This window comes from Phascolarctos cinereus, unplaced genomic scaffold (genome assembly GCF_003287225.1).
Source record: "Phascolarctos cinereus isolate Bilbo 61053 unplaced genomic scaffold, phaCin_HiC Scaffold_5;HRSCAF=322, whole genome shotgun sequence".
Taxonomy (NCBI): Eukaryota; Metazoa; Chordata; class Mammalia; order Diprotodontia; family Phascolarctidae; genus Phascolarctos; species Phascolarctos cinereus.
This window is the reverse complement of record NW_027555958.1, coordinates 378,592,235-378,614,482: the sequence shown is the minus strand read 5'-3', so window position 1 is coordinate 378,614,482 and position 22,248 is coordinate 378,592,235. Positions and strand designations below refer to the sequence as shown.

Here is a 22,248-nt window from a genome sequence, read left to right as displayed (position 1 = left end):
GGCTCTGTTCTAACACCATTCTTGCTCCTGCAGTCAGGGAAATCATGACCCCCCCCCCAAGATCTAACTCTTTTTATCATCCTACAACTTCTGGTCCCTAGGTCTCATGAGCCTTTGTTCCCCTGTTAAACTGTGAGTTCTATGGAGGCAGCTGTCTTGTTTTATCTAAGCTTTATCTGCCTTCCCCAATGCCTAAGCACTGTGCCCTGACTACCAAAGACACTTAATATCTATTGAATGAATGACTGCTCAATGAATTTGCCCTTGCCCTCTCCCCAGCACAGAGTTGGAGACACAGCACATGTACAAACCATCCATTTTATTTCCTGTTTTGGTTTTATACAAACTTATATTTACACAAATGCAGCTCCCCTTGAGAGATGGGGCCGCTCTAGTAGTTGCGACATCTAAAAAGAATGACTGCTGAAAGGAGGAAGCAAATGATCACCCATTCCAGGGAGGAACTCCCCCTTCCTGGGCAAGAAAGATGCTATGAGGATGCTACAGCTTCTTGGAGGATACCCAACTTCAAATGATCTCCTAAGGTCACTTTGCTACCAAATAAAGACACCAACATCACAGGTTTCCTCATTAGGTTTATTGTCTAAATCTAGCAAGATTAAATTGTCCCCAGAATGTGCATAAATAGATGTAGTTCACTCCTGTGGAGTTTTCTTGGTTACAAGAGTGACCAGGTGGAAGGTGTTACAGAAAGACAAGGAAATCTCATCTCAACCAACAGTCATTCCTTCCTCCCTCCCCCACCCCCTTCCCCCAATAAGAGCAGGGCTCTGCTTAAGCCCTGGGCAAGGAGAGAGAGTCCACATAGCTGGAATACAGTTAAAGTGACCTTTGAAACAGGACAATCCAAAACACAAGTCACGGATGGAGGGAATTATTGACCGGGGCAACCCTAGGCTATTAATTAGGGATTTCCACTGCATGGATAACACCATTGTCACTTCCTCAAGAGTCCAGACTATAGCTTTTTGAGATGGGAGTGGGTGGGGGCAAGCTGGGCACTAAGTCTCCCATCTCACTTGCTGGGAGATAAAGTTCATGCTGGGCCAGTTAAGTGGAGAAGCAAGCACCAAGGCATCTCTTGAGGTGCAAAGTCAAGCTCTAAACTTCTGCTGAGAATTACGGGCTATTCTATCCTATGGGTACAGGGCCTCGATGCAAGACTATGGAGACCTTCTGATTGTCTGTACCCTCCCCACAAAATTGCCCCTTGCCTGCTTATCTCATCTCATGGCAAGAGAGCAGCTAGGATTGTTGCTTTGCTTTATTTCAGCACGGAGAATACATTCCAGTGGATGGATTGGGTCTGGGTCCTCTTGGCAAGGTTGAATGGGCTACATCATCCTTTGGAATCTTCCTTGGCACATGACCTTGTTTGGCAGCCTGGATGCCAGGCTGAGACTAGTCCCAAGGATGGTCTAAGGGACAGTCCCCTAAGGGAGGGAGGGTACACAGCTGGAGATGTCTTACAGATACATGAGGGAGGGGAGAATTGGAACCCACAAAAGTGGTGAGAAGATCCAAACAGCTCTCAGTGCTCCATGGTAAGAGGGAAGCAGTTAGCATCAGTCATCCCAAAATCATTTTTGTTTGGCTTTGGAAGACATTATAGCATGGCCCAGCAGTCGATTTGCTTTCCTGGTTCTGTTTAGCCGAGGATGACCCGAATCTGAATTTCTAACTTGGGTAAGGAGAATTGGCTGAGACTCACAAAGCAATTTATCTGTGCTCAGTAGGAAATTGACTAAAATATCAAGTTTTCTGAAGACCTTCAAGAGAAATTCCACATCAAATAAAGATTTCTTTAATATCTTTTTGAATGGGATTCTTGCCTTTTCCGGATCGGGAAATAGTTGGAAATCCATGAGCAGGGAGAGCTTTTATTTTATTGTTGTGGAGAAGGTGGTGGTTGGTGGTGGTATTGAGCCTTCTACTCCCAATCGCCCCATGAACTAGCAACCACATCAACCTGGACGTTCTACAATTTGAAAATAGATTTGCCATTAACAAAAGCAGAAACTAGATCTATCTTAAAGTCCTTTTTTCACTTTTGGATAAAAAGGGGACTAGAAGATGGGGGTAGAGAGGTCCACTTTGTGGGCCAGGACCTGAAACAGTATAGAGGATAAGGGAAAGAGAAAAATAGTTAAGGTTAGGGGCTCCAGAAACAGATAAGACATCCAAACAAATATATATTATATATAATATGTATAATTTCCATAAAACATATATTAAGGCATGTAGAGTAACATAAAGAGCCAGCTTTATGAAATAATGGGTGAGAAAGAGGTGGGGGAGGTGCAGATGTTATTTCCTGGTTTTGTACATGTATTTCTTTTGAAAATTACTCTTTTTTAAAAAGGGGGTGGGGGAGAGGAGAGACAGATAAACTCCAGGAAGGGTTAACAGTCCCTGCAAATCAGTTCAAAGCAGGAGGAGACAGGCTTCTTCACAGGGAGTTAAATGGGGCAAGAGAAGCAAGATGCTAAAGAAAAAGGTCATTGGGTCTCCTTTTTTCTCCACACCCACCCTCTCCCCCAAACAGGAAGGACAGACTAGGGATGCTTTAATGGGCCTTAGAACCATATGCAGGGGTGAGATCAAAATACAGGGTGAAAGTTGGTATGAGTTGCATTTTCTTAGAGCAATGAGGTGTGTGTGCATAGGGGGCAGTGACTTGTTAATTGGGGAATTATATTCATGTAGGTGTAGCAACTATCCTAGCCATCAAGAAGGTGAATGGATTGGGGTGTGGACTAGAGGATGCGAAACAGTTGCTGTTTGCAGATCTCCCTAGGTTTGAACTATCAGGGTATTGGGATGGGTGAGAATGGTCTACTATATCAGAGTGACCCTTAGGCTAGTAATTATGGCAAAAAGAAAATGGCGTACAGAGACCATCTTACTCTTCTCCTTCTCTAGCTGCATCTTATGTTATTGAGTAGGAAAGAGTAAGACGACTCAATGCTCATCTCTACACATCCTCCCCTTCTGCATTCGAGGTGCCAGAAAAGTCCTTGTATTCGAGTTCCAGCGTCTGTGAAACCTAGCCCTGACTGGGAATCCTCTGGAAGAATGGGGCGTGGAACAGGCGATGGATTGGGCCTTTGGGTTCTTTATTCTGTCTGCTGGAAACTAAGGGATGGGGGATGGGGACCAGGGAACTGTCACCAAACTGGCTAAGTGAGGTTTTCCCCCATTTCACCGTTACCAGCTGCCACCCCTAGGGGGCACATGCAGACCCCAGGACATCCTTCTATCCACAGCAGCTTCCCAGGTTCTCATCAAAGATCTCCTAATTGGAATCAGAAACACGTGGCTGCAGAAGCACCTGCCTTTGTGTGTCTTCCTCAGGCTAGTCTGGGGGGAGGGGGTGCCCAGAAGAGAGCTCTTGGGAGTGATGAGATTATAAAAAATGCCAACCGGGTATTGCTTTCATTAGTGAGTGGCAGCTTCCCTCTGAGAAAACACGTTCTGAGCTATTTTTTCAGCCCCATCTTTCTCCCCCCCCTTTTTCTCCCTTCTCCTCAGCTTGCCAATGAATGTTGTTGGGGAAGCTTCCCCGACCACTTCACCTCCCCACCCCTTCACCCTCCTCGACTTGTTCTTAGACACTACACAGACCTGCTGGTTCCCTAACCACTGCACCTGACCACCTGTACCACCACCACTGAGTGCTGTGACTGACATTCACATCCTTGCGTCCTTCTCTTGACCCATTACACTCGTCTTTGGCACAGTCAAGATGACCAGTCCCTCTTCTGTCCCCAGAGGGCGTCCACGAGCCAAGATTCGTTAAAGCTAAGGGTTTAAATTGAGAGAGCAAATTGGGGAGAATGGTAGAGGGTGCCTGGGGAGTCTTCCCTTGGTGTCAGGGTTAGAGGCTTAGCAGGACTTCTCTCGGGCTAGGGGAGGAGGTATGTCCATCTCTTCCACCTCCTGGCCCATGTTCTCCCCTCCACAGCAGGTCCCGGTGTATCCACAGTCACCAGCTGTGGGTGCTCCTATCCATTCAGTGTCAGGCGGCGGGCTGCACCTCATGCCGGTCCCCAGCCCCAGTCCAGTGACCCTTGCAGAGCAGAGCAACAGGATCGTCTCTTCAGAATGGGGCCATGATCCAAGAGGCCATGGGGGGGGGTGTGTCTTGAGGTATCTGTGCCCCTCTCAGCAGCCGAAGCCACCCCAGGCCTGGCTCCCCACAGCTGTCCTGCGGGGAGCACGGTGGAGGTGAGATAGGGAGCCTAGACCCCAGTGTGGCAGAAGAGGGCTTCAGAAGGTGGCTCTGTGGAACTTCACAGCATTAGCCTCAGCCAGGGCTTGCACTAGAGAGAGAGAACAAAGCAAGACAGGTCTGGGTGTGCGTTAATAGCTATCCTGGATCCACCCAGGGGTATGGGCTGACTCAGAATAGTTCTCTCTAAAGAGCATAAGGATTTTGCCTCTAGGGAGTGAGTTTGCTGGGAGGTGGGAGAGGTGTCCCTAAGATTTCTTGGCAATAAGGACTCCCCTGCATTAGATAAACAAAAATCAGTGCTCTTTCCTCCACTTGCAACACATTAAGGGCATTACATTAATACATCACATCACATTAATAATTCAGTAGACTAGTGGCCCTTGGCTAAAGGTGCCCTGTGCCAGATTTATCTATAATGGGGCTTGTGGCCTGGGAGCCTGACTTTTGAGAGCAGTACACAGGTAGATAGGATAACGCATTCCCTAACCTAAGTTCCCCTCCTCCATCTGACCTGAGATCCAGGCCCAGGGCCAGCCACTGCATTGAGGTGCTTTTGGTAGGCTCAAGCAGATGGATGGACCAGAGCAGAGCAGCAAGGGAAAAGGGGCGGGGGGGGGGGGGAGGAAAGCAATGTCTAAATGAAGACAAGGACATGGCTCTGGAGGTGGGGCAGGGAGTCTCCCTGGGACCATCTAATACAGTAGAAAAGATGCTTACGTCACAGCTCAGACCCGCATAGAATGGCTGCTGTCGGTGCCCCGCGGGGGATCAGACGAGAGGGGGTTGGCTGGTGGAGTCGGGGAAGCAGGGGAGGTGGGAGGGCTTGGGGTGGCACACTGAGCTGGAAACAGAAATGAACAGGCTTGTGAACGGGAGGGAGACTGGGGATGGGCACCAGGAACAAGGCCTCTTCCAAGAAGGGAAGAGAACGAGGGTGTCGAGGCAAGCAGGGACAAAGCAGAGCTCGCAGCTGGTGAGCCAGCCCAAGCACAGGCACAGCCCCCCTCACTCCCACTGGAGTTCGGAAGGGCGCGGCCGATGCCGCTCGCTGGTTTGGCAGAGCCAATGAGGGCCTGGGAGTCAGGAGACCTGAGGTCCACTCTGAGCTGCTGCCGCAGCTTTCCGTGCGACCTTGGGTAGGTCATCTGCTCTCTCTCTGTGCCATCATTCACTCATCTGTGAAATGAGGATGGGCAGGCACGGACAGGCTGTGATCCAGATGAATGGAAGGAGTACCCCTCCCCCCATTAATGGGATCACAGATCCATTGGACCAATGGAGCAAAATGGGGAGCTTTGCACCCCTGCCCTACAGGGCTATTCTGGCGATGCAACAAGGTAGGTAATCTATGCAGGTACTTTTCAATGGCACATTTTACAAATAAAAAGTTAAAATAATAATATTTGCAATTATTATGTAATATTTGCAATGATTATTATATTATTATTTTACAGTACATAGCGAAATTTCACTAATTAGAACCTTTTCTTCTCCCTCATCCCTAAGAAGAAGGCTGAGGGCTAGTCAGCCTAAAGAAATGGAAAAGTTGAACTAGATGATGTAATTTTTAAAAATAATTGTCAAACATATACTAATTTTCACTAGGCTAAAAAAAATATTGCCTAGCAGAGGTGGAATGGGTACCTGATTGAATGAACTTTTATAAGATTATAGATTCTAAACTATGTTTTATCTAAATTCTGTATCTCATCAAGCTTATTAACACTCATTAAATATTTATAGAATGCAATTTGTGCTATATGGTATTAGTTTTTGTGCAAAAGACAAGGCACCCTTTAAAGAGTTGGACTCGTGACCTTTAAGGGTCTTTCCAACTTGGCCTGACTTTATAATGGTAAATAGCAAATTTGTAAATATTTTCCTTACAATCTTCTATAGGCAACTAATGAATCTATCTCTGCCTCTTTTTCAGAAACCGTGTGCACACACCTAGCCCAGCCTTGTTACTGAGCGAATGAAGTCCAAATTAGTGAGGTTTCAAAGCAGTGTTATTTAGCAGTAGAAAGGGGAAAGCAGGGTGGGGTGGAGTTGGAAGCACATTCCAGGCCCTTATTTGTTCTCAGTGGACCATGTGGATTCAGGAAGAAGTTAGGGACAGGTCTCCCTGTCTCACAGAGGCACAGAGTGAGTTAGGGTCTTTACCAGGGTAACCCAGGATATTATCATCCAGAAGTGGAATTCCACGTGTCTCGTTTCCTAGTCTGACCCCCTTCCCCATTAGACCTCACTGCCCCTTCCTGCTCTCTGTTCAGTAGTCAGGAAAGGTAGGCTCAAGAAAGGATGGGTTCCAATTTTCCTTTTATAGCTTTTTATAGATGTAGCTATCACCATTCAGCACAGGGGAGTATACCCTGTACTGTATACTGGGAAACTCACCCTTCCTGTACGTCATACACGGCACTAGATCCCCAAACAATGCAGGTATCCCTCAAATGTACTCATGCGTTCACTCCCTCTATCTACTCTCACACTGTACACATCCCCCTACACCTTCACGGTGCATTCACCTCACTGCATCCATAACCACTGTACGTACTCACCCCAATAGAGTCATGCCTCTTAATATTTTCTTCCCTTTCCCTCCTACCCACAACTTTTCTCCCCCTTGAAATTACTTTATGTTGCTTTTTACAAACATATCTATATGTATGCCACATCCTCCTGGTAAAACTTAAGCTCCTTGAGGGCAGACTACCTTTTTGTTCTTACATCCCTAGAACCTTACAACCAGTAAATGATTACTAAATGTTTGCTGGATCGATTTGTAAGATTCAGAGGTCATTCATCCAGTACTTTTGACCAGATGGGAACAACGGAGAACAGGAGACATAAGCTAGAAAGATCCACATGCAAACTGATTCTGGGAAGTCTGTGTTCTCAAGTTAATGCCCTCTATTCAGGGATTAGTGCGGGGCCTTCCCTAGGGCAGTGATTCAATTCAATCGATGCTTGAACCGCATCAAGTGTAGTGACAGGTGAGGCCCTCCCTCAGAGCCTAGCTACTCTTACTTCCACATACACATACACATACACAACTCCAACAAGTCTGCTGTGCTCTGAGAAAGTAGGTGACTAAATAAGGTGCCCAAAATTTAGAGGGAAGATGGACAGAGATGGCTGCTTGTTAAGGTAGGAATGCTGAGTAGCAAGAAGTCACCGCTGATAATAGAATGAAAAAAGAAAACAATTAAAAGCAGGAAGGGGATTTAAAAACGTGGTAGTAAGAACATGTTTGTCTCTTTGGGGCAAACATATGTCCCTCAAGGGTCCATCAGGTCATCATTACGAAATGGTGAGCCTGAGACAAGCAAAGCCTGTCGGTATCTTCCATTTAAGGTTGTGTGATTGTTGTTTGGCCTTCATTTTTAAAGAGGACCATGAGGTCAGGAAGGAGATGCCATGACTTGTGAGTGAATTGGATTTAAGTGAGGGAGGGCTATGCAAAGTCATCAGCCTCACATTCTCCTCTAGAGCCGGAGCAGGTACTATATTAAGCTTATGTGTATTTAAAAAAAAAAAACTACCCCAGTAGAATATAAGCTTCTTGAAGTCTGGGACAATTTCTTTTGTGTCCCTATAGCCCCCAGGCCTAAAACAGAGTGACTTGCACACAGTAGGTTGTCCTTTGTTCTCAAAGAAGATGAAGGGATCAGGAAGGTGATGCCATGACATGCGAGTCAACTGGACTCGGGTAAGGGAAGGCTGAGCAAGGTCACCAGCCTCACTTTCTCCTCCAGTGCCATCTGGGTCCAGCGGCCAGATACAGATCAGGACTGGAGATGGCCCAGCTCTTTTTAAGGAGGCAGGGAAGTTTCTATATAAATAAGCTGTGTCTCCCCACTTCGTCCCAGCTGCCCACACTGTTGTTGGGTCTGCTGGCCTATAAGAGTCCTACCACCCCACCCCACTGAGACATCTGAGGCACAGACATGTGTGCTGCTGGAGGCAGCTAGGTGATTCAGTGGATCAATCACTGGGCCTAGAGTCAAGAAGACTCAAGTTCAAATTCAGCCTCAAACGCTTACTAGCCACCCTGAGAATGTCACTTAACCTCTGTCTGCCCTCAGTTTCTTTGACTGTAAAACGAGATTGTAAGGATTAAATGTTTGTAAAAGTGCTTAGCACAGTGCTTGGAACATAGTAGGTGCTTAATAAATGCTTATTTCCTTCCCTTCTTCCCATAGTCAGTGAGGATATTGTATCTCCATTGCTTAGCGCCTACTAGGTTGGCAATAAATGCTTGCTGATTGATTGATTGATTGGAGGGATGTGCTTTGGCCGACTGGAAAACAGGCTGAAGTGGAACTAACGCTTCTCTGATGATGCCAAGTTAAATGAGGCCTCTCTGTACAGTGTCTTCACCGTTACCCACTCACTCTCTCTCTCACACACACAGAGACACACACATGCAGAGCATATAACATTCTAGGGCCATGGGATCACAGGATTTTGAGCAAACCCCTCATTTGGGCAGATAAAGAAAATGAGGCCCAGAGAGGGAAAGTAACTTGGCCCTGAGGCTACATCAATGAGCTGCCGGGCAGAGATTCAAACCCACATCTTCTGATACCAATTCTAGTGCTCCTCCTTCCCTGCAACACACACACACACACACACACACACACACACACACACACACACACACACACACACACACACACACACACACACACACACACACACACACACACACACACACTCTGTACTGTCACAACACTCGCACTCACAGCTCTACTGCCAACACATGAGTTGCATGTTCCCCGTAGCACGGCTCCTGCCCAGCCTTTGGTGCAGCTGCAGGCATTTCTGGGCCCTAGAACCCAGGAGCCAAAGCGGCAGGGACAGGGAGCTGTGCCTGAGGTTTGGCAGTACCGCAGCCATTCTTTAAATATTTGGGGTTTGGGTAGAGCCCAGGTGGCTGTTTGCTCTGAGTGCACGAGCCGAAACCTAAGCCTGTGTGTGTAGAGGAGGAATCCGATAGGCCGGTTCAGGTTTTGTTTTCATGGAACCTCTGGCTGGAGGCCTGTGGAGGCAGAGAAAGCCAGGGCCCTGGGGCCGGCCTGGGGAAGGGTTTTTCAGTAAAGGGTTTTGTTTTTATTCCCTTTGAAACAGGAAGTTGCCTTTTGCCCAGAGCATGGAATTTGACCTTCAGAGGTTCAAGTTCAGTTTGTGAAGGAAATGCTGACAAGTCCTGCTGGAGACTTCATGCCCAAACCAGTCAACGGAGTCAGCTGGCCTCCGGTAAGGGAAGGCTGAGCAAAGTCACCAGCCTTTCTCCTCCAGCGCCATCTGGGTCCAGCGGCCAGATACAGATCAGGACTGGAGATGGCCCAGCTCTTTTTAAGGCATCAGGGAAGTTTCTATATAAATAAGCTGTGTCTCCCCATTTCGGCCCATACCCCGTAGTCCTGATATGGGAAGCTGCCTTCTCCCCACCCCACCCCAACTCCCCAGGTCTTATCCCATTCATCCCCCTGCCTTCCAGATGTGCCCAGAGCCAATGGACAACTCTCCACAGGGAAGATGACTCATCACAGTAGCGGAAAAAGCATTCTACTGAGAGTCAGAAGACCTGGGTTCAAATTCTGGCTCTAACATGAAGTGTGCAAGCAACCTGGGCCATGGAGCTGAAACTCTCTGGATCTTAGTTTTCTCATCTACAAAATGGGAAGAGCGTTACTTGTGCTGTTACACATTATTGTTGGAAGAAAGTGGTTTTTTTTTTTTGGTTGGAAACAGTAAAGTATGGTATTAATGAGCTATTATTATTATTCCATTGCTGGACCTTATTTATCCCTTTTGATACCAGAAAGTTCTTCCCCGGGGCTAACTAAAATTCCTCTTGCTACATACAGCCTAAGAGAATACTTTCGAGAAGAACTATGTTTGTGATTATTAGGAATAAGGATGAAGAGCACTTATTTTTAACTATATGTAATAGTGGTACTTCTTTCCTATGGGATGCTGAGCCTCTTCCGGGCACGGAACATGCCCCAGCCAAAACATATGTGCCACCAGACACACTCCATGGGATGGCCAGTGTTCTACACTGTAAACCTCTGCCACAGGTCACGTGTGTATCCAGCCCTGTTTTCCTTAGGAGGAACTGGCTTTTTTCTCATCTCTCTCAAAAAGGCCCCCAGGGCCAGGAACAATCTAGGTGTCACCAGTCTCTAGTCTAGCCTCCCCTATTTCTAGGCTCAAGCTGCTGTAATCATCTGCTCACCTCCTGTGGACCACCCTTCCCCTTCTTTCATGGGAGAACTCAAAGCTTTCCATGCCTATCCACCTCATTGAGCTCATCTCTTGCAGTATACTATGCTTTCCCTACTCTGCAGCTAAATAGGTCTCTTAAGTGTTCCCCATGTCCTTCCAATGAACCTCCTTCCTTCCTCTTAGTAAGAATTACTAACTCTTTGCATTCTACTAATATATCTTGTCCCTTCCATCCATTCAAGTTTTACCCATCCCCATTTCTCCCCACTCCAGGGGTGGGGAGCCTGAGACCTCGAGGCCACATGTGGCCTTCTAGATCCTTACGTAAGGCAGGCCACAGGTTCCCCACCCCTGCCTAGACCTTCCTAGATAGAACTGTCCACTTTCACAGCTAAACTCAATCACAGCCTACTCCTCTCCCTCTGCCTCCTCCTGTCTGTGTCCAATCAACTCCCAATTATCCATATTCTTCCTGGAAAACAGGAAATCTTGAAGCTCTCGCCAGTAGGGCTGGGGTGGAGACAAGGCTGTGGCAGCTTGGCCCTGCCTCCTTAGATAACATCGCCCTGCTGTCTGTTTACTCTTGCTGCTTGCCTGCTGCCCGCTGCCCAGCAGAAGCTGGAAGGGAAAGACTTTTGACAATGCCTCCCTCCCCACATTCGGGATCAGCTATCAGGCGCAGCCTTTTAAACTCAGCCAGTGAATTACTTCCCTTGATCCGGGATTGTGAGTTTAAAGAAAGATAGAGAGACTGCTAAGAGATGGTGGTGTTCATGTCCAGTATGAAGGAGGGAAGTAGGAGGACTGTTTTGAAGTCCATGAATTCACAGACCAGACACCCCCACAGGAAAATGCACTAAGTAAAATATGTCCCCCAAATAAATCAAAATACTTTTGGATTATCTATTTTTGGCTTTCAGAGTTTAGGGATTATCTATGCTATGATTCTCCCACCTGATGAACATAAATAATTAGGAGTTGACTGCATTCATATGCCTTCTATGAATGCATTTATGTGTAAAGAGGTCTATACTGGCATACCTACCAATAATACCGTGTGTTTTTGTTTTAGCCATTTCAATCGTCTCTGATTGAACGCTTTTGGGGTTTTCTTGGAAGAGATACTGGAGTAGTTTGCCATTTCCTTCTCCAGCTCAGATGAGGAAACTGAGGCAAACAGGATTAAGTGATTTGCCCAGGGTCACACAGCTAGTAAGTGTCTGAGGCTGGATTTGAACTCAGGTCTTCCTGACTCCAGGCCTGGCACTCTATCCACTGGGCCACCTAGCTGCCTACAGAGTTATAACTAAGAATATTTGCACCTGAGGTACCAAAAACCATGACTGGGATATAAATTGTTCCCTCCGCTGGTTTACTACATCACTCTTATGTGAGAGAGAGAGAGAGAGTGTGTGCGTATGTGTGCATGTGCGTGTGTGTGTGTGCGCATGTGTGTATGAGAACTCCCTGAGGGTAAAGACTGTGTCTCCTCCATAAGGCTTCGGAGTTTCCCAAGGGCAGAGAATATATTTCCTCCATTAAAGTGGATGTCCCCCAAAGGCAGGGCCAAGCCTCCTCACCGCAGATGCTCAACACCTCCCATGGGGTGAGGCCAGTGCTTGCTGTGTGTCTACAGGGGGCTGGCAGACTACCGGAGCCGATGGTGGAAGACACAGAACCAGAACATGGGAGCAGACTCTAGCTCTCCTTGTTCCAATTTGCCTGCCAATGTTACTGTTGGACCTGCTGGCCTGACTGTCCCTCACTCAGACTCCCAGGGACCTGTGTGTACCACAAGCATGTGGGGAGGGGAGCTATGTATCTGGTCACCAACGTGGAAGTTGGTGAGAATGAAAAGGAAGACCCTTTTCTTTATATGCTCTAAGGTGGAGGAGTGTTGGCAGAGGTGGACAAATCATTTATAATTCACCCTAAATTTGCGGCCACACCTCTTTGGCCAGGTCCAGGCCCAGCCCCAAGCCCCGGGGCCAGTCTGGGCAGCCAATCTTGCTGGCAGAGCAGGGCCCATCCCCTCTCACCAGACAGCATGCGGCCCCTTCGGGAGGCCTCAGTCGCCAGGGTGCAGGAGATTTCAATCCTCTTCTCCTGCTCCTGAAGCTGGCTCTCGGGGTCCTGTGGCGCGTCCACCGAGTCGCCCTCGCCCATGGGCACCACGTTCTGCATACTGGGGAAGCACAGACACATACCCACGGAGGGCCAGGGTGATACAGGGGCCCTTCAGGTAACTGTGTCGATGCTTCTGTAGGCGAGGCTCTATGTGTTCCTAACCTGGGGTTCATAAAATTATTTTAGACATTGTTTTGATAGCTATATTCTGATATAATTGGTCTCCTTTGTCATCTTAAGTATTTCATGTTATGCATTTCAAAACATTATCTTAAGAAGGGGTCCATAGGCTTCACCAGACTGCTAAAGGGGTCCAAGACACCAAAAATGTTAAGCTTCCCTGGGGTAGAGGGAATTGGTGAATACGCTTCCCACAGTAACAATCAATCAAACAGCAAACCTTGACTCAGCACCTACCAGGTCCCAGGGCACTGTGCTGGGTGCTAGGATAGCAGTACTAGACTGAAGCAGACCTTGTCCTCAGGGAGTTTCCATTCTACTGGAGGCAAGCTATCCCTAAAGATATATGCTGAAGGGGAAAATAGCTGGTGTGTTCCTCCAACACCATTATCTGAGTGAAACCAGGTTAAAATGAACAAGGGCTGTCTTAAGGAGAGAAAGGACTCCCAACAGCGCAATGGGAGAGATGGGTATACAAGAAAGGGACGTGGGATGATTATGGGCAGATAGTCCAAGTGTGAGCTCTTGGTCTCTGTTAGCACCAGCTGACAGAAGCCACGGCCTTATCTCCTCCTAGCTCCCTGGCCCCAGAGCCAGGCAGGCATGGAGCCTATACCAGAGGCAGTAGCCCCAAGTGGGCCTCGAAGGCACTGCCCCCCAGAGTTCCCTGGTAGTACTAAGGGTGAGGACGGGGAGAGAACGGGTGATGCCGCCTCCTCCCACCCCCAACCCTAGTCACCTGGATTTGGCAATGAGAGTTTTGATCCTTTCCACCTTTTTCTGCTTCTCCTTTATCTCTTCTGGGCTCAGGGGTGTTTCTGGCTCCAGCTCAATGTACCGCTCAGGGATGAAGACTTTGTCGGGTGTGGAGAGCTACGGGGGTAAAGATGCAGTCATTACCAGTTGCTCCCCGTCCTTGGCCCCCAAGAGGGGAGGCAAGAGTTTCTTCTTACCTCCTTGGTGATGTCCACGTCATAGTGCTGCGGTTCCAGTTCCATTTTTCGAAGTCGGGCAATCTCTTCCTGGGGAGTCTCATAGGCCTGCCCACCGGGCTCCTCTGCCCGAAGTGCCGCCTCCAAGTTGGAGATGTCCGCCTCATGGATACTGCGGTGACGGCGCACCTGGGAGCCAGCAAAGCCATGGCCACTTGGGGCCTATGTCCCCCCTGCCCTGCCCCTCCTCTGTCATCCACCAGGTGTGACTCTCCTAGTCACCCTGGTAAGGATTTTCCCTCCTGGTTATTAAACTCTAAATTCCACTTCTCAACCCTCTTCCAAAGTCTTTCACAATCTGGCCCCATCATACCTAAACAATCTCCTCTCTCACTTTTTTCCTACTACCTTCTGGAATAGGCAGGTTGGCTTTTCATGGTCCCAAAAAGAGACCTTTCCTGTAACATTGGGCAAATCACTTAACCACCATGGGCCTCAATTTCCTCATCCGGAAAATGATTGGGCTGGACCAGATGACCTCTGAGGTCTCTTCCAGCTCTGGAACTAGGTTCCTACAATCCCCTTCTAGCTCTGAAAACTCATTCGTGCCCTTTCCCCTGGATAGAATACAGTCTTCTCCTGCCTGTCTAAATCACATCCATCCATCATGGCGGCCCAGCTCAAGTCCCATTTCCTCCAAGAAGCCTTCCCTAATAACTCTGGCCAACACTGGCCTCCCTTCTCCCTCATTGTCCCTAGGACTCACCACATAATGTTGTTCCTTGACTCTATTTTGCCTCATATCAAACTCTAAATGTCTCACATGAGTGTCCTGTCTTCCCAAATACATTGCAGGCTCCTTGAGGTAGAAACCATATCTTATATTTTCTTCTCTATTCTTTCTCCATAATGCCCAGCATGGTGGTGCCTTACATCTAGCAGGCCCCTTGCAAAGGCTTGTTGAATTGAACTCTATTTAAAGTGGCCCTTCCAGGCACCCCAGTAAGGCCTCTCCCAGGCATCCCAGTGAGGAGCTTCCCACCCTTTCCCCAACAATGCCCACTGGCCGGGGCTGGCCGTGCCCCGGGAGCAGGGGAGTCTCACAGCCCCCTATGCCCATGGGGTGGCTGGGGGAGTTTTACCACTTTGTAGGAGGGTCGGGCAGTGGGGTCAGGGGATGGGCCAGCTGGGAGTTGTAGGCTCCGACGTTTCTCCTTCATGGAGCTGCTCTGATGCCGCCTCATGCGGTCGATCTGCTCCTCCACACTCATCTTGGCCTTCGCCTCGTTGGGAAACATTGCACTCTTGGGACGCTCCTGCTGGGAGGGGGGGTGGGGGTGGGTGTGTGTGTGTGTGGAGGGGAGGGGGAGGTGCTGGAGGCTCCCTTAGTTCCCTCACCCACCCTCTGCCATTCCCGATTCCTGCCTTGGCTCAAGTCACCTCCTTCAGAGAGCCTTCCGGGATTGATCCCATCAACCTCTAATTCCACTCCAATCACTGTGTTATTCTGCATCCCTGAATATGTTTGCATTATGCTCGCCTGCACTTTGGAAAAATTCTCCGGAAACTTTCCCACATCTTTTTAGAATGGCAGAGTTGGAAGAGACCCCCCAGAGGCCATCTAACCTACCTCCAGGAGGAATGTCCTCTAAATCCTCCCAGACAAGAGGTCCATCCAACCTCTGCTTGGACAGCTCTACTTACTGATAAGGAAGGCCCTGGTTGATCACACGCATCTTTCCAGTCTCCCTCATCAGACTAGCAGCTCCTTGAGGGTAGCAACTGAGTCCCCACCCCTTCCCAACAGGCTGTGAGCTCCCCAAGGATGAGGACTAGAGCAAGAGGTGGAAATGACAGAGAGGCAGACTTGCTAACGGACAGATCTGTCCAAAAGTGAATGGGCTACTGCACCCTCCTGCCTTCTCTGGAAGATCACTTGCCGGCTGTGTGGCAGAATGGAGCCGTACTACATGACCTGTGAGGTCCCCTGCAACTCTGAGGCTCTCTGCCCATCTCTGCCCATCTCCTCAGAAGCTCTGTAAAGGAAGGAACTTTGTTTCCTTTCTCCTGTTCTCTCCTTCCAACACCTCGCATGATGCAGAAGAGGGAGAGCGATAGGTGTTGCTGACCCAGGCGTTAGCTGGGTATTACGTGGGAGGGAGCAATGAAAAGGGTGCTGTACTTATAGTCAGAGGACCTGAGTCCCAATCCTAGCTGCCACTTAGGCTTGTTTAACCTTGGGTAAATTGCTAAACCCTCTAGCCTCAACTGCCTTATCTGTCAAATGAAGTGGTTGGACTCAGTGACCTCTAAGGTCCCGTCCAGCTCTACATCCCTGATCTTATGGTTCTTGAGTTCTGCTTTCCCTCCCCTTCCTTCATCCCTGTGTGTCTGCCAGGTCAGGTACTTACCCGGGAGAGTGGTCCATTGGGAAGCCCACTGGCACTCCTCCTCACCACCGCTGATGGTGCTACCTCCTCATCAGTGGGTGACTTTGTCCGAGGGGGCACAATGCCAACTGAGAAGAATTAGAAGGGGAGAGTGTTCAACAAAGAAGGGTAGCTTGATGAGGGAGCTCGGGGGGACAGCAGGATTTCCCAGAGGCAGAGGGAAGAGGAAATCAAGGGCATCCTTAGATCTTTTCAAAGTCCCAAGAGCCAGACAAGAGACAGGATAGGCCAGTGTTTGTATCAAACTCATATAGAAATAAGTGCGTGTTAACTTAGAAAACCACAAATTAACATTATCTATGTTGTATTTTCATTTATCTTGTTAAACATTTCCTGATTACATTTTAATCTGTTTCTTCTGCAAATGGCTATACCTCTGGGATGAGAGACCATATAGTATATAGGCTATACCATACTACATATCACAGCACACCATACCACACACCACACCACCACTATAGGAGGACAGTGAGGCCTTCAAAGATTCAAATCTGGATCAACCTCTGAAAACCCAGAAAATATCACCCCAGACAAAAATAAAAACCTGGAACAGCTGAACTAGAAGAAAGATGGGGAACAGCAGTGCAGCAGCCAAGCAAATGGGTCCCCTGGTGCCTCAGCAAAAATAAAGGAAGCAGCACTACAAAGGGCACCGGGCTGATAAGCACCCTGCAGCATTCATCTGAAAGGAGCTGAAGAAAGCAACCTAGAGTTTTCCTAAAGTCCAAGCCTTGCTGATTCTAGCCCAACTCCAGGTAAGCTGTCAGAACCCTACAGCCTCCAACTGTCAACCAGGAAGAGATCCTGAAGCCCAGGTGGTACAGCAGGCAAACACCAACACCTGGACCTCCGAGTGCCTCAGTGAGGGCAGGAGAACCGGGGGAGACTCACTCAGACAACCACCAGATGCCTCAGCACTCTATCACAAAGGAATCTCCCATTGCATTAGCAGAAATGAGGGAGGCGGCACTGGAAGGGGCCCCAGGCAGATAAACACCCGCAGCACCCATCTAAAAGGAGCTGAAGAAAGCTAAAGGAAAGGAAAAGCAGGCAACCTAGAATTGCCTCAAAGTTCCAGCCTTGCTGATTCCAGCCCAACACGAGCTGCCAGAACCCTACAGCCTCCAATTGCCAACATAAGAGGCCCCAGCACACAAAGCCAGTGACCAAGACCTAGGCTCCCAACACAAGAAGCTTGGGTCAGTACCCTCTGTGCCCCAGCAGGGAGAGCTCAATCTCTTTAAAGGCCAGGGAATAAAGAAACCATGAGTAAAAAGAAACATACCATAGATTCATATTATGAGAAGAGTGAAGATCAAGACAGAAATTCTGAACATTGTCAACAAACCCATGTGTCTGCAACATCAAAAGGAAATATGAACTGGTCTGAATTCCAAAAAGCCTCCTTAGAAGAGCTCAAGAAGGATTTTAAAAGTCTAACGAGAGAGGTAGAAGAGTCCTTAAAAAATACAATTGGCCAATTGGAAAAAAAGTACACTGAAGAAAACAAGTCCCTAAAAAACACAATTGGCAAACAGGAAAAAAAGTACACTGAAGAAAACAAATCCCTTAAAAATACAATTGGCCAATTGTAGAAGGAAGTACAAAAACTAACAGAAGAAAACAATCTGTTAAAAACTAGAATTGGACAAATGGAAACTAATGACTCTATGAGAGAGCAAGAATCAGTCAAACAGAAACAAAAAAATGAAAAAATAGATGAAAACATAAAATACCTCATCGGTAAAACAACCACCTGGAAAATCATCCAGGAGAGACAATTTAAAAATCTGTATTGAAAATCATGATGAAAAAAAGAGCCTGGACAGTATCTTTCAGGAAATCATAAAGGAAAACTGCCTGGAAGTCCTAGAACCAGAAGGTAAAATAACCATAGAAAGAATACACTGCTCACCACCTGAAAGAGATCCCAAATTGACAATGCCAAGGAATATAATAGCAAAATTCCAAAATTACCAGATGAAAGAGAAGGTGCTGCAAGCAGCCAGAAAGAAACAATTTAAATATGGAACCACAGTCAGGATTACACAGGACCTTGCAGCTTCTACATTAAAAGACTGCAAGGTATGGAACATGATATTCCTAAGGCAAAGGAGCTTGGATTGCAGCCAAGGATCAACTACCCTGCAAAAATGAGCATGATTTTTCAAGGAGGAGATGGATATTCAACAAATAGGGGACTTCCAAACCTTCCTGATAAAAAGACCAGAGCTCAACAAAAAATTTGATCTTCAAGTACAAGATTCAAGAAAGACATAAAAAGGTAAATGGGACAGAAAGATACAAAATGTTGTTAATAAGGGCGGACTGTTTACATCCCTACAAGGGAAGATGACACTTGCAACTCTTGAGAACTGTATTGTTATTACACCATGTTAAAGGAGTATACATAAAGGGGTGGATATTAGTTGACTTTGATGTAATGATAAAAAAAATCTAATCAAGTGGGTTAAATGGATCCAAGTAAGTGGATTAGTCTGATCTTAGAAAATGTACTGAGAAAGGAGGAGGCAGACAAGGGTAAATTACATTACAGGAAAAGACAGAAAATCCTATTACAGCAGAGGGAAAGAAGGGAGGGGGTGAGCATTGTTTGAACCTTATCTCATCAGATTTGGCTCAAGAAGGGAATAACATAATCAGTTAGGTATAGAAATCTAACTTGCCCTATAGGCAGTAGGAGGGAAAAGGGAAAGAAAAGGGAGGGGGGATAGAAGGGAGGGAGAAGCAGAAGGGCAAAGGGGAAGAAAAGGGAAAGGGATAATAGAAGGGAGGAGAGACTGAAGGAGGTGGTGGTCAAAAGCAAAACACTAGTGAGGGGGGGAAAGGAGAAAGAAGAAAGAAAAGCATAAACGGGGGGGGGGAAAGGATAGAGAAAAAGACACAGAAAGTAATCATAACTGTGAAAGTTGAATCACTATCTTTTTTTTTTCTCTTCTGTTGAGTTTTGTTTCTTCTTTCTGATGGTTCCTCCTATTGGTTTTAATTTTTACTTACAACTTCACTAATGTGAAAATATGTTTAATAGGAATATAAATGTATAGCCTATATCAGATTGTGTGCCGTCCTGGGGAGAGTGGTAGGGAGGAAGGGGGAGAAAAATTTTCAACTCAAAAGCATATGGAAGTGATTGTTGATAAATCAAAATAAATTAATAATAATAAAAAAAAAAGATTCAAATCTGCCCAAGGTGAAGATGAAAATCCAGAAATCTTGACTCCCAAACCACTCATCTCAACAAAATGCTTCCTCATCTTGATGCAGGGGTGGAAGTCCCAGGGAATTATATAGCTGAGACATACCTTTATTAAGAGCTGCCTGCTTCTCGGCCTCTAGTTCTTGCCTGGTGGGCGTGAGGCTGATGTCTCTGGGAGGATCCAAGGGAGATATCTGGTGAGGGTCCTTCTTGCCCTGCTCGTAGCTACCCTTTGGCTGGGGAAAGATGACAGAAGAGCTCAGGAGAGGGCAGGCCAATGGCAAGGTGAAGGTCCTACACTTCTCATTCAGTACCATTCTTCTCAGTATCTCCTTTAAAGCCCACTGAACATCCCACCTGTGTCCTGGGAGAGAAACAAGGACCACTAGCACATCTTGGGATATAATGGGAGACTCTGGCCTCTGGGGGGCTTCTGAGTCAACAGTCATCCCGAAATATAGCTGATACTCTTATTTATGGTATTACAGGGAGAGGCTGGCTAAGGAGGGGGATAGTGCACCGAGATGTGAGAAAGGACCTTTCAGGATTCCATCTTGGACTTGAGTCAACAGTGGCCAATGGGGCATCCTTAACAGGATCCCAGGAAGGTGAGCGACTTTCAGCTTATGAGCATAGAACATAGGCTCGTAGAACTCTTTAGGGGATCATGGGATTGCAGATTTAGAGAGGGGGAAAGACCTTAGAGGTTACCTAGTCCAATTTCTTTATCTTACAGTTGAAAATACTGAGGCCCAGAGAGATTAAATAATTGTCCGATGTGACACAGGTAGTACTTGGCAGAGCTGAAACTAGACTGTAGGTGTCCTGACTTCAAGTCTACTATACTATATTATCTCTCCAAAGCCTATTCAGATCCCTGAAGGGGGCTCCAGGTAAGAATGAGAAGCTGGAAAGGGTGGTGGAAAAGATGATTACTTAAGTACTTATTGCTTGGAGAGAGATTATGCCTGGGGGACCAAGGCTGTCTAGGATGGTACCACAGACAGACACTGGTATCCTTTCTCCACTGGCTGTCTACCAGTCAGTGGTACAATACCACCAACCTTGGGCTTCAAGTGGTAAGGGGTGGGGAGCAAGGAGAGAGCTCATTTGCCATTCTGTCCAGAGAGGACAAAGGCAGGGAAGGGGGGACCTAGGTAGTTCTCTGGCCTGTCTCTCTTCTTACTCCAGAGAGGGCTGTGTACAAATTCAGCTGGGCAGGAAGCCCAAAAGAAATGAAGCTGTTGAAAAATTAGAATAAAGAGGGGAGAAAAAAATGACTCTGTTCCCTATTGCCTTCTCCACCCTCATCCTGGTTCTTTTCCCCATTTGCACCCCCTTCCCTTTCCCCTACCCACCAGGGAGTGCAGAGAGTGGGTACCTGGCCCCTGGCTGTCTCGCCACTTCGGTGCCAGGAGGGAGAGTTGGGGTGTGGCCAGAAGCGGCTTTCACTAGGGAGCGGAGGGACTGTTGGAGGAGACTCCAGGGGGACATACGCTTTGGGAAGGGGAGGCCGAGGAGGGCCAGGTTCCTGAGGCAGAGAGGAAGCCAGAGTGTTATGAGCAAGAGCAGCAGCTGAGAAGAGGACAGAAGAGAGTGTTAGTGGAACCATGGAACCACAGAAAGTTAGACCTAAAAGGAACCTTGCTGTTACTGAGGTTCAGTCCTATCCAACTCTTCATGACCCTGTTTGGGGTTTTCTTGGCAGAGATACTGGAGTGGTTTGCCATTTCCTTCTCCAGCTCATTTTACAGATAAGAAAACCGAGGCCCGTGACACTGAGGTGAACTGACTTGCTGACACTTATGGCCAGTAGGTGTCTGAGGCCAGATTGGAACTCATGGAGATGAGTCTTCCTGGCTTTGGGCCTAGCCCTGTATCCACTGCATCACCGAGCTGCCCCAAAGGGGCCTTAAACACCAACTAGTTCAACCTCCTCATTTACTAGTGAGGAAACTGAGGCCCAGAGAGGTTAAAGTCACTTTCCCAAAGTCACAAAGTAACTTTGTAGAAGGAAGACCCACCACTCACTTTCCATGACATCACACTGCCTCCCATTAGATGACAGGTATGATGTCCTAGCAAAAAAACCCAAAGAAACAAAAAACCCCAAAAAACCCAGACCATCATCCCTATTTGACAAGTCAGCTTCACTTTTGTCCTGGCATGCTAACAAAGTGTCTAGTCTAAAATTCCCTCTCTGGCATTCATACCTTCTTCTATCTGATCCCACCCCATCCATCCAGACTTTTCTCTCATGACTCCTTAATAAAATCATAATAATGGCCAATATTTATGTAGCGCTTTATGGTCTGCAAAGATTTTCACATAAAAGATATCATTTCAGCCCCTACAATGACTCTGTAAGAGACAGGGATCCACCATTTTACCCAGAGAGTGTAAGTGGCCAGGCCCTGATCACACAGATGGTAAGCAGCAGAGAGATGAACTGAGCTCAGGTAGGCCCAGCACCTGTTCCGTGGGTGCCTCATCTTCATCCCCATCTCTGAGCTGTTTTGATCATGTGGAATGTCCTCCCCTTTGCTCCTCTGCCTTTCCAAATCCTGGCTGTCCATCTCCTCCACGTCCTCCATGAGACCTTCTCTGATGCCTCCTATCCAGATAGGTCTTTCCCCTCTTCTTCTTCCCAAGCATGCATATGCAGCCTCACACTTAATCACGTCCAGCCTTCTACTGTTCTCTGATTGCTTCTCGGGATTTAAATCTTCATCTTTAAACTGTCCCGAGGGTATTTTATTTCTTTGTAACCCTCCAGTGACTACCAACCAGAGTGTTAAGGAAGGCAAAAGGTGCTGACTGATCACATCGAAGCTTCCTAGACCCTCTCAC

At 47.4% G+C, this 22,248-nt stretch overlaps 1 protein-coding gene across 15 annotated transcripts in view; it reads right to left on the bottom strand.

Annotated features, from left to right (window-relative positions):
- Positions 1–304: 304 nt before the first annotated feature.
- Positions 305–22,248, bottom strand: part of PLEKHA6 (pleckstrin homology domain containing A6) — a 208,985-nt gene continuing 187,041 nt past the window's right edge. For 10 of the 15 annotated variants that reach the window (XM_021002956.2, XM_078156395.1, XM_021002957.2 and 7 more), the window contains 9 exons: positions 20,780–20,929; positions 19,505–19,634; positions 16,143–16,249; positions 14,874–15,050; positions 13,753–13,920; positions 13,539–13,672; positions 12,532–12,677; positions 4,973–5,096; positions 305–4,343 (listed from right to left, as the gene is read on the bottom strand). In XM_021002956.2, the coding sequence (XP_020858615.2) occupies positions 4,981–5,096; positions 12,532–12,677; positions 13,539–13,672; positions 13,753–13,920; positions 14,874–15,050; positions 16,143–16,249; positions 19,505–19,634; positions 20,780–20,929 (1,128 nt within the window). In that variant the 3' untranslated portion in view covers positions 305–4,343; positions 4,973–4,980. The remainder of the gene's footprint in view (positions 4,344–4,972; positions 5,097–12,531; positions 12,678–13,538; positions 13,673–13,752; positions 13,921–14,873; positions 15,051–16,142; positions 16,250–19,504; positions 19,635–20,779; positions 20,930–22,248) is intronic. The other 5 variants (XM_078156402.1, XM_078156403.1, XM_078156392.1 and 2 more) reach the window with 4 other exon arrangements.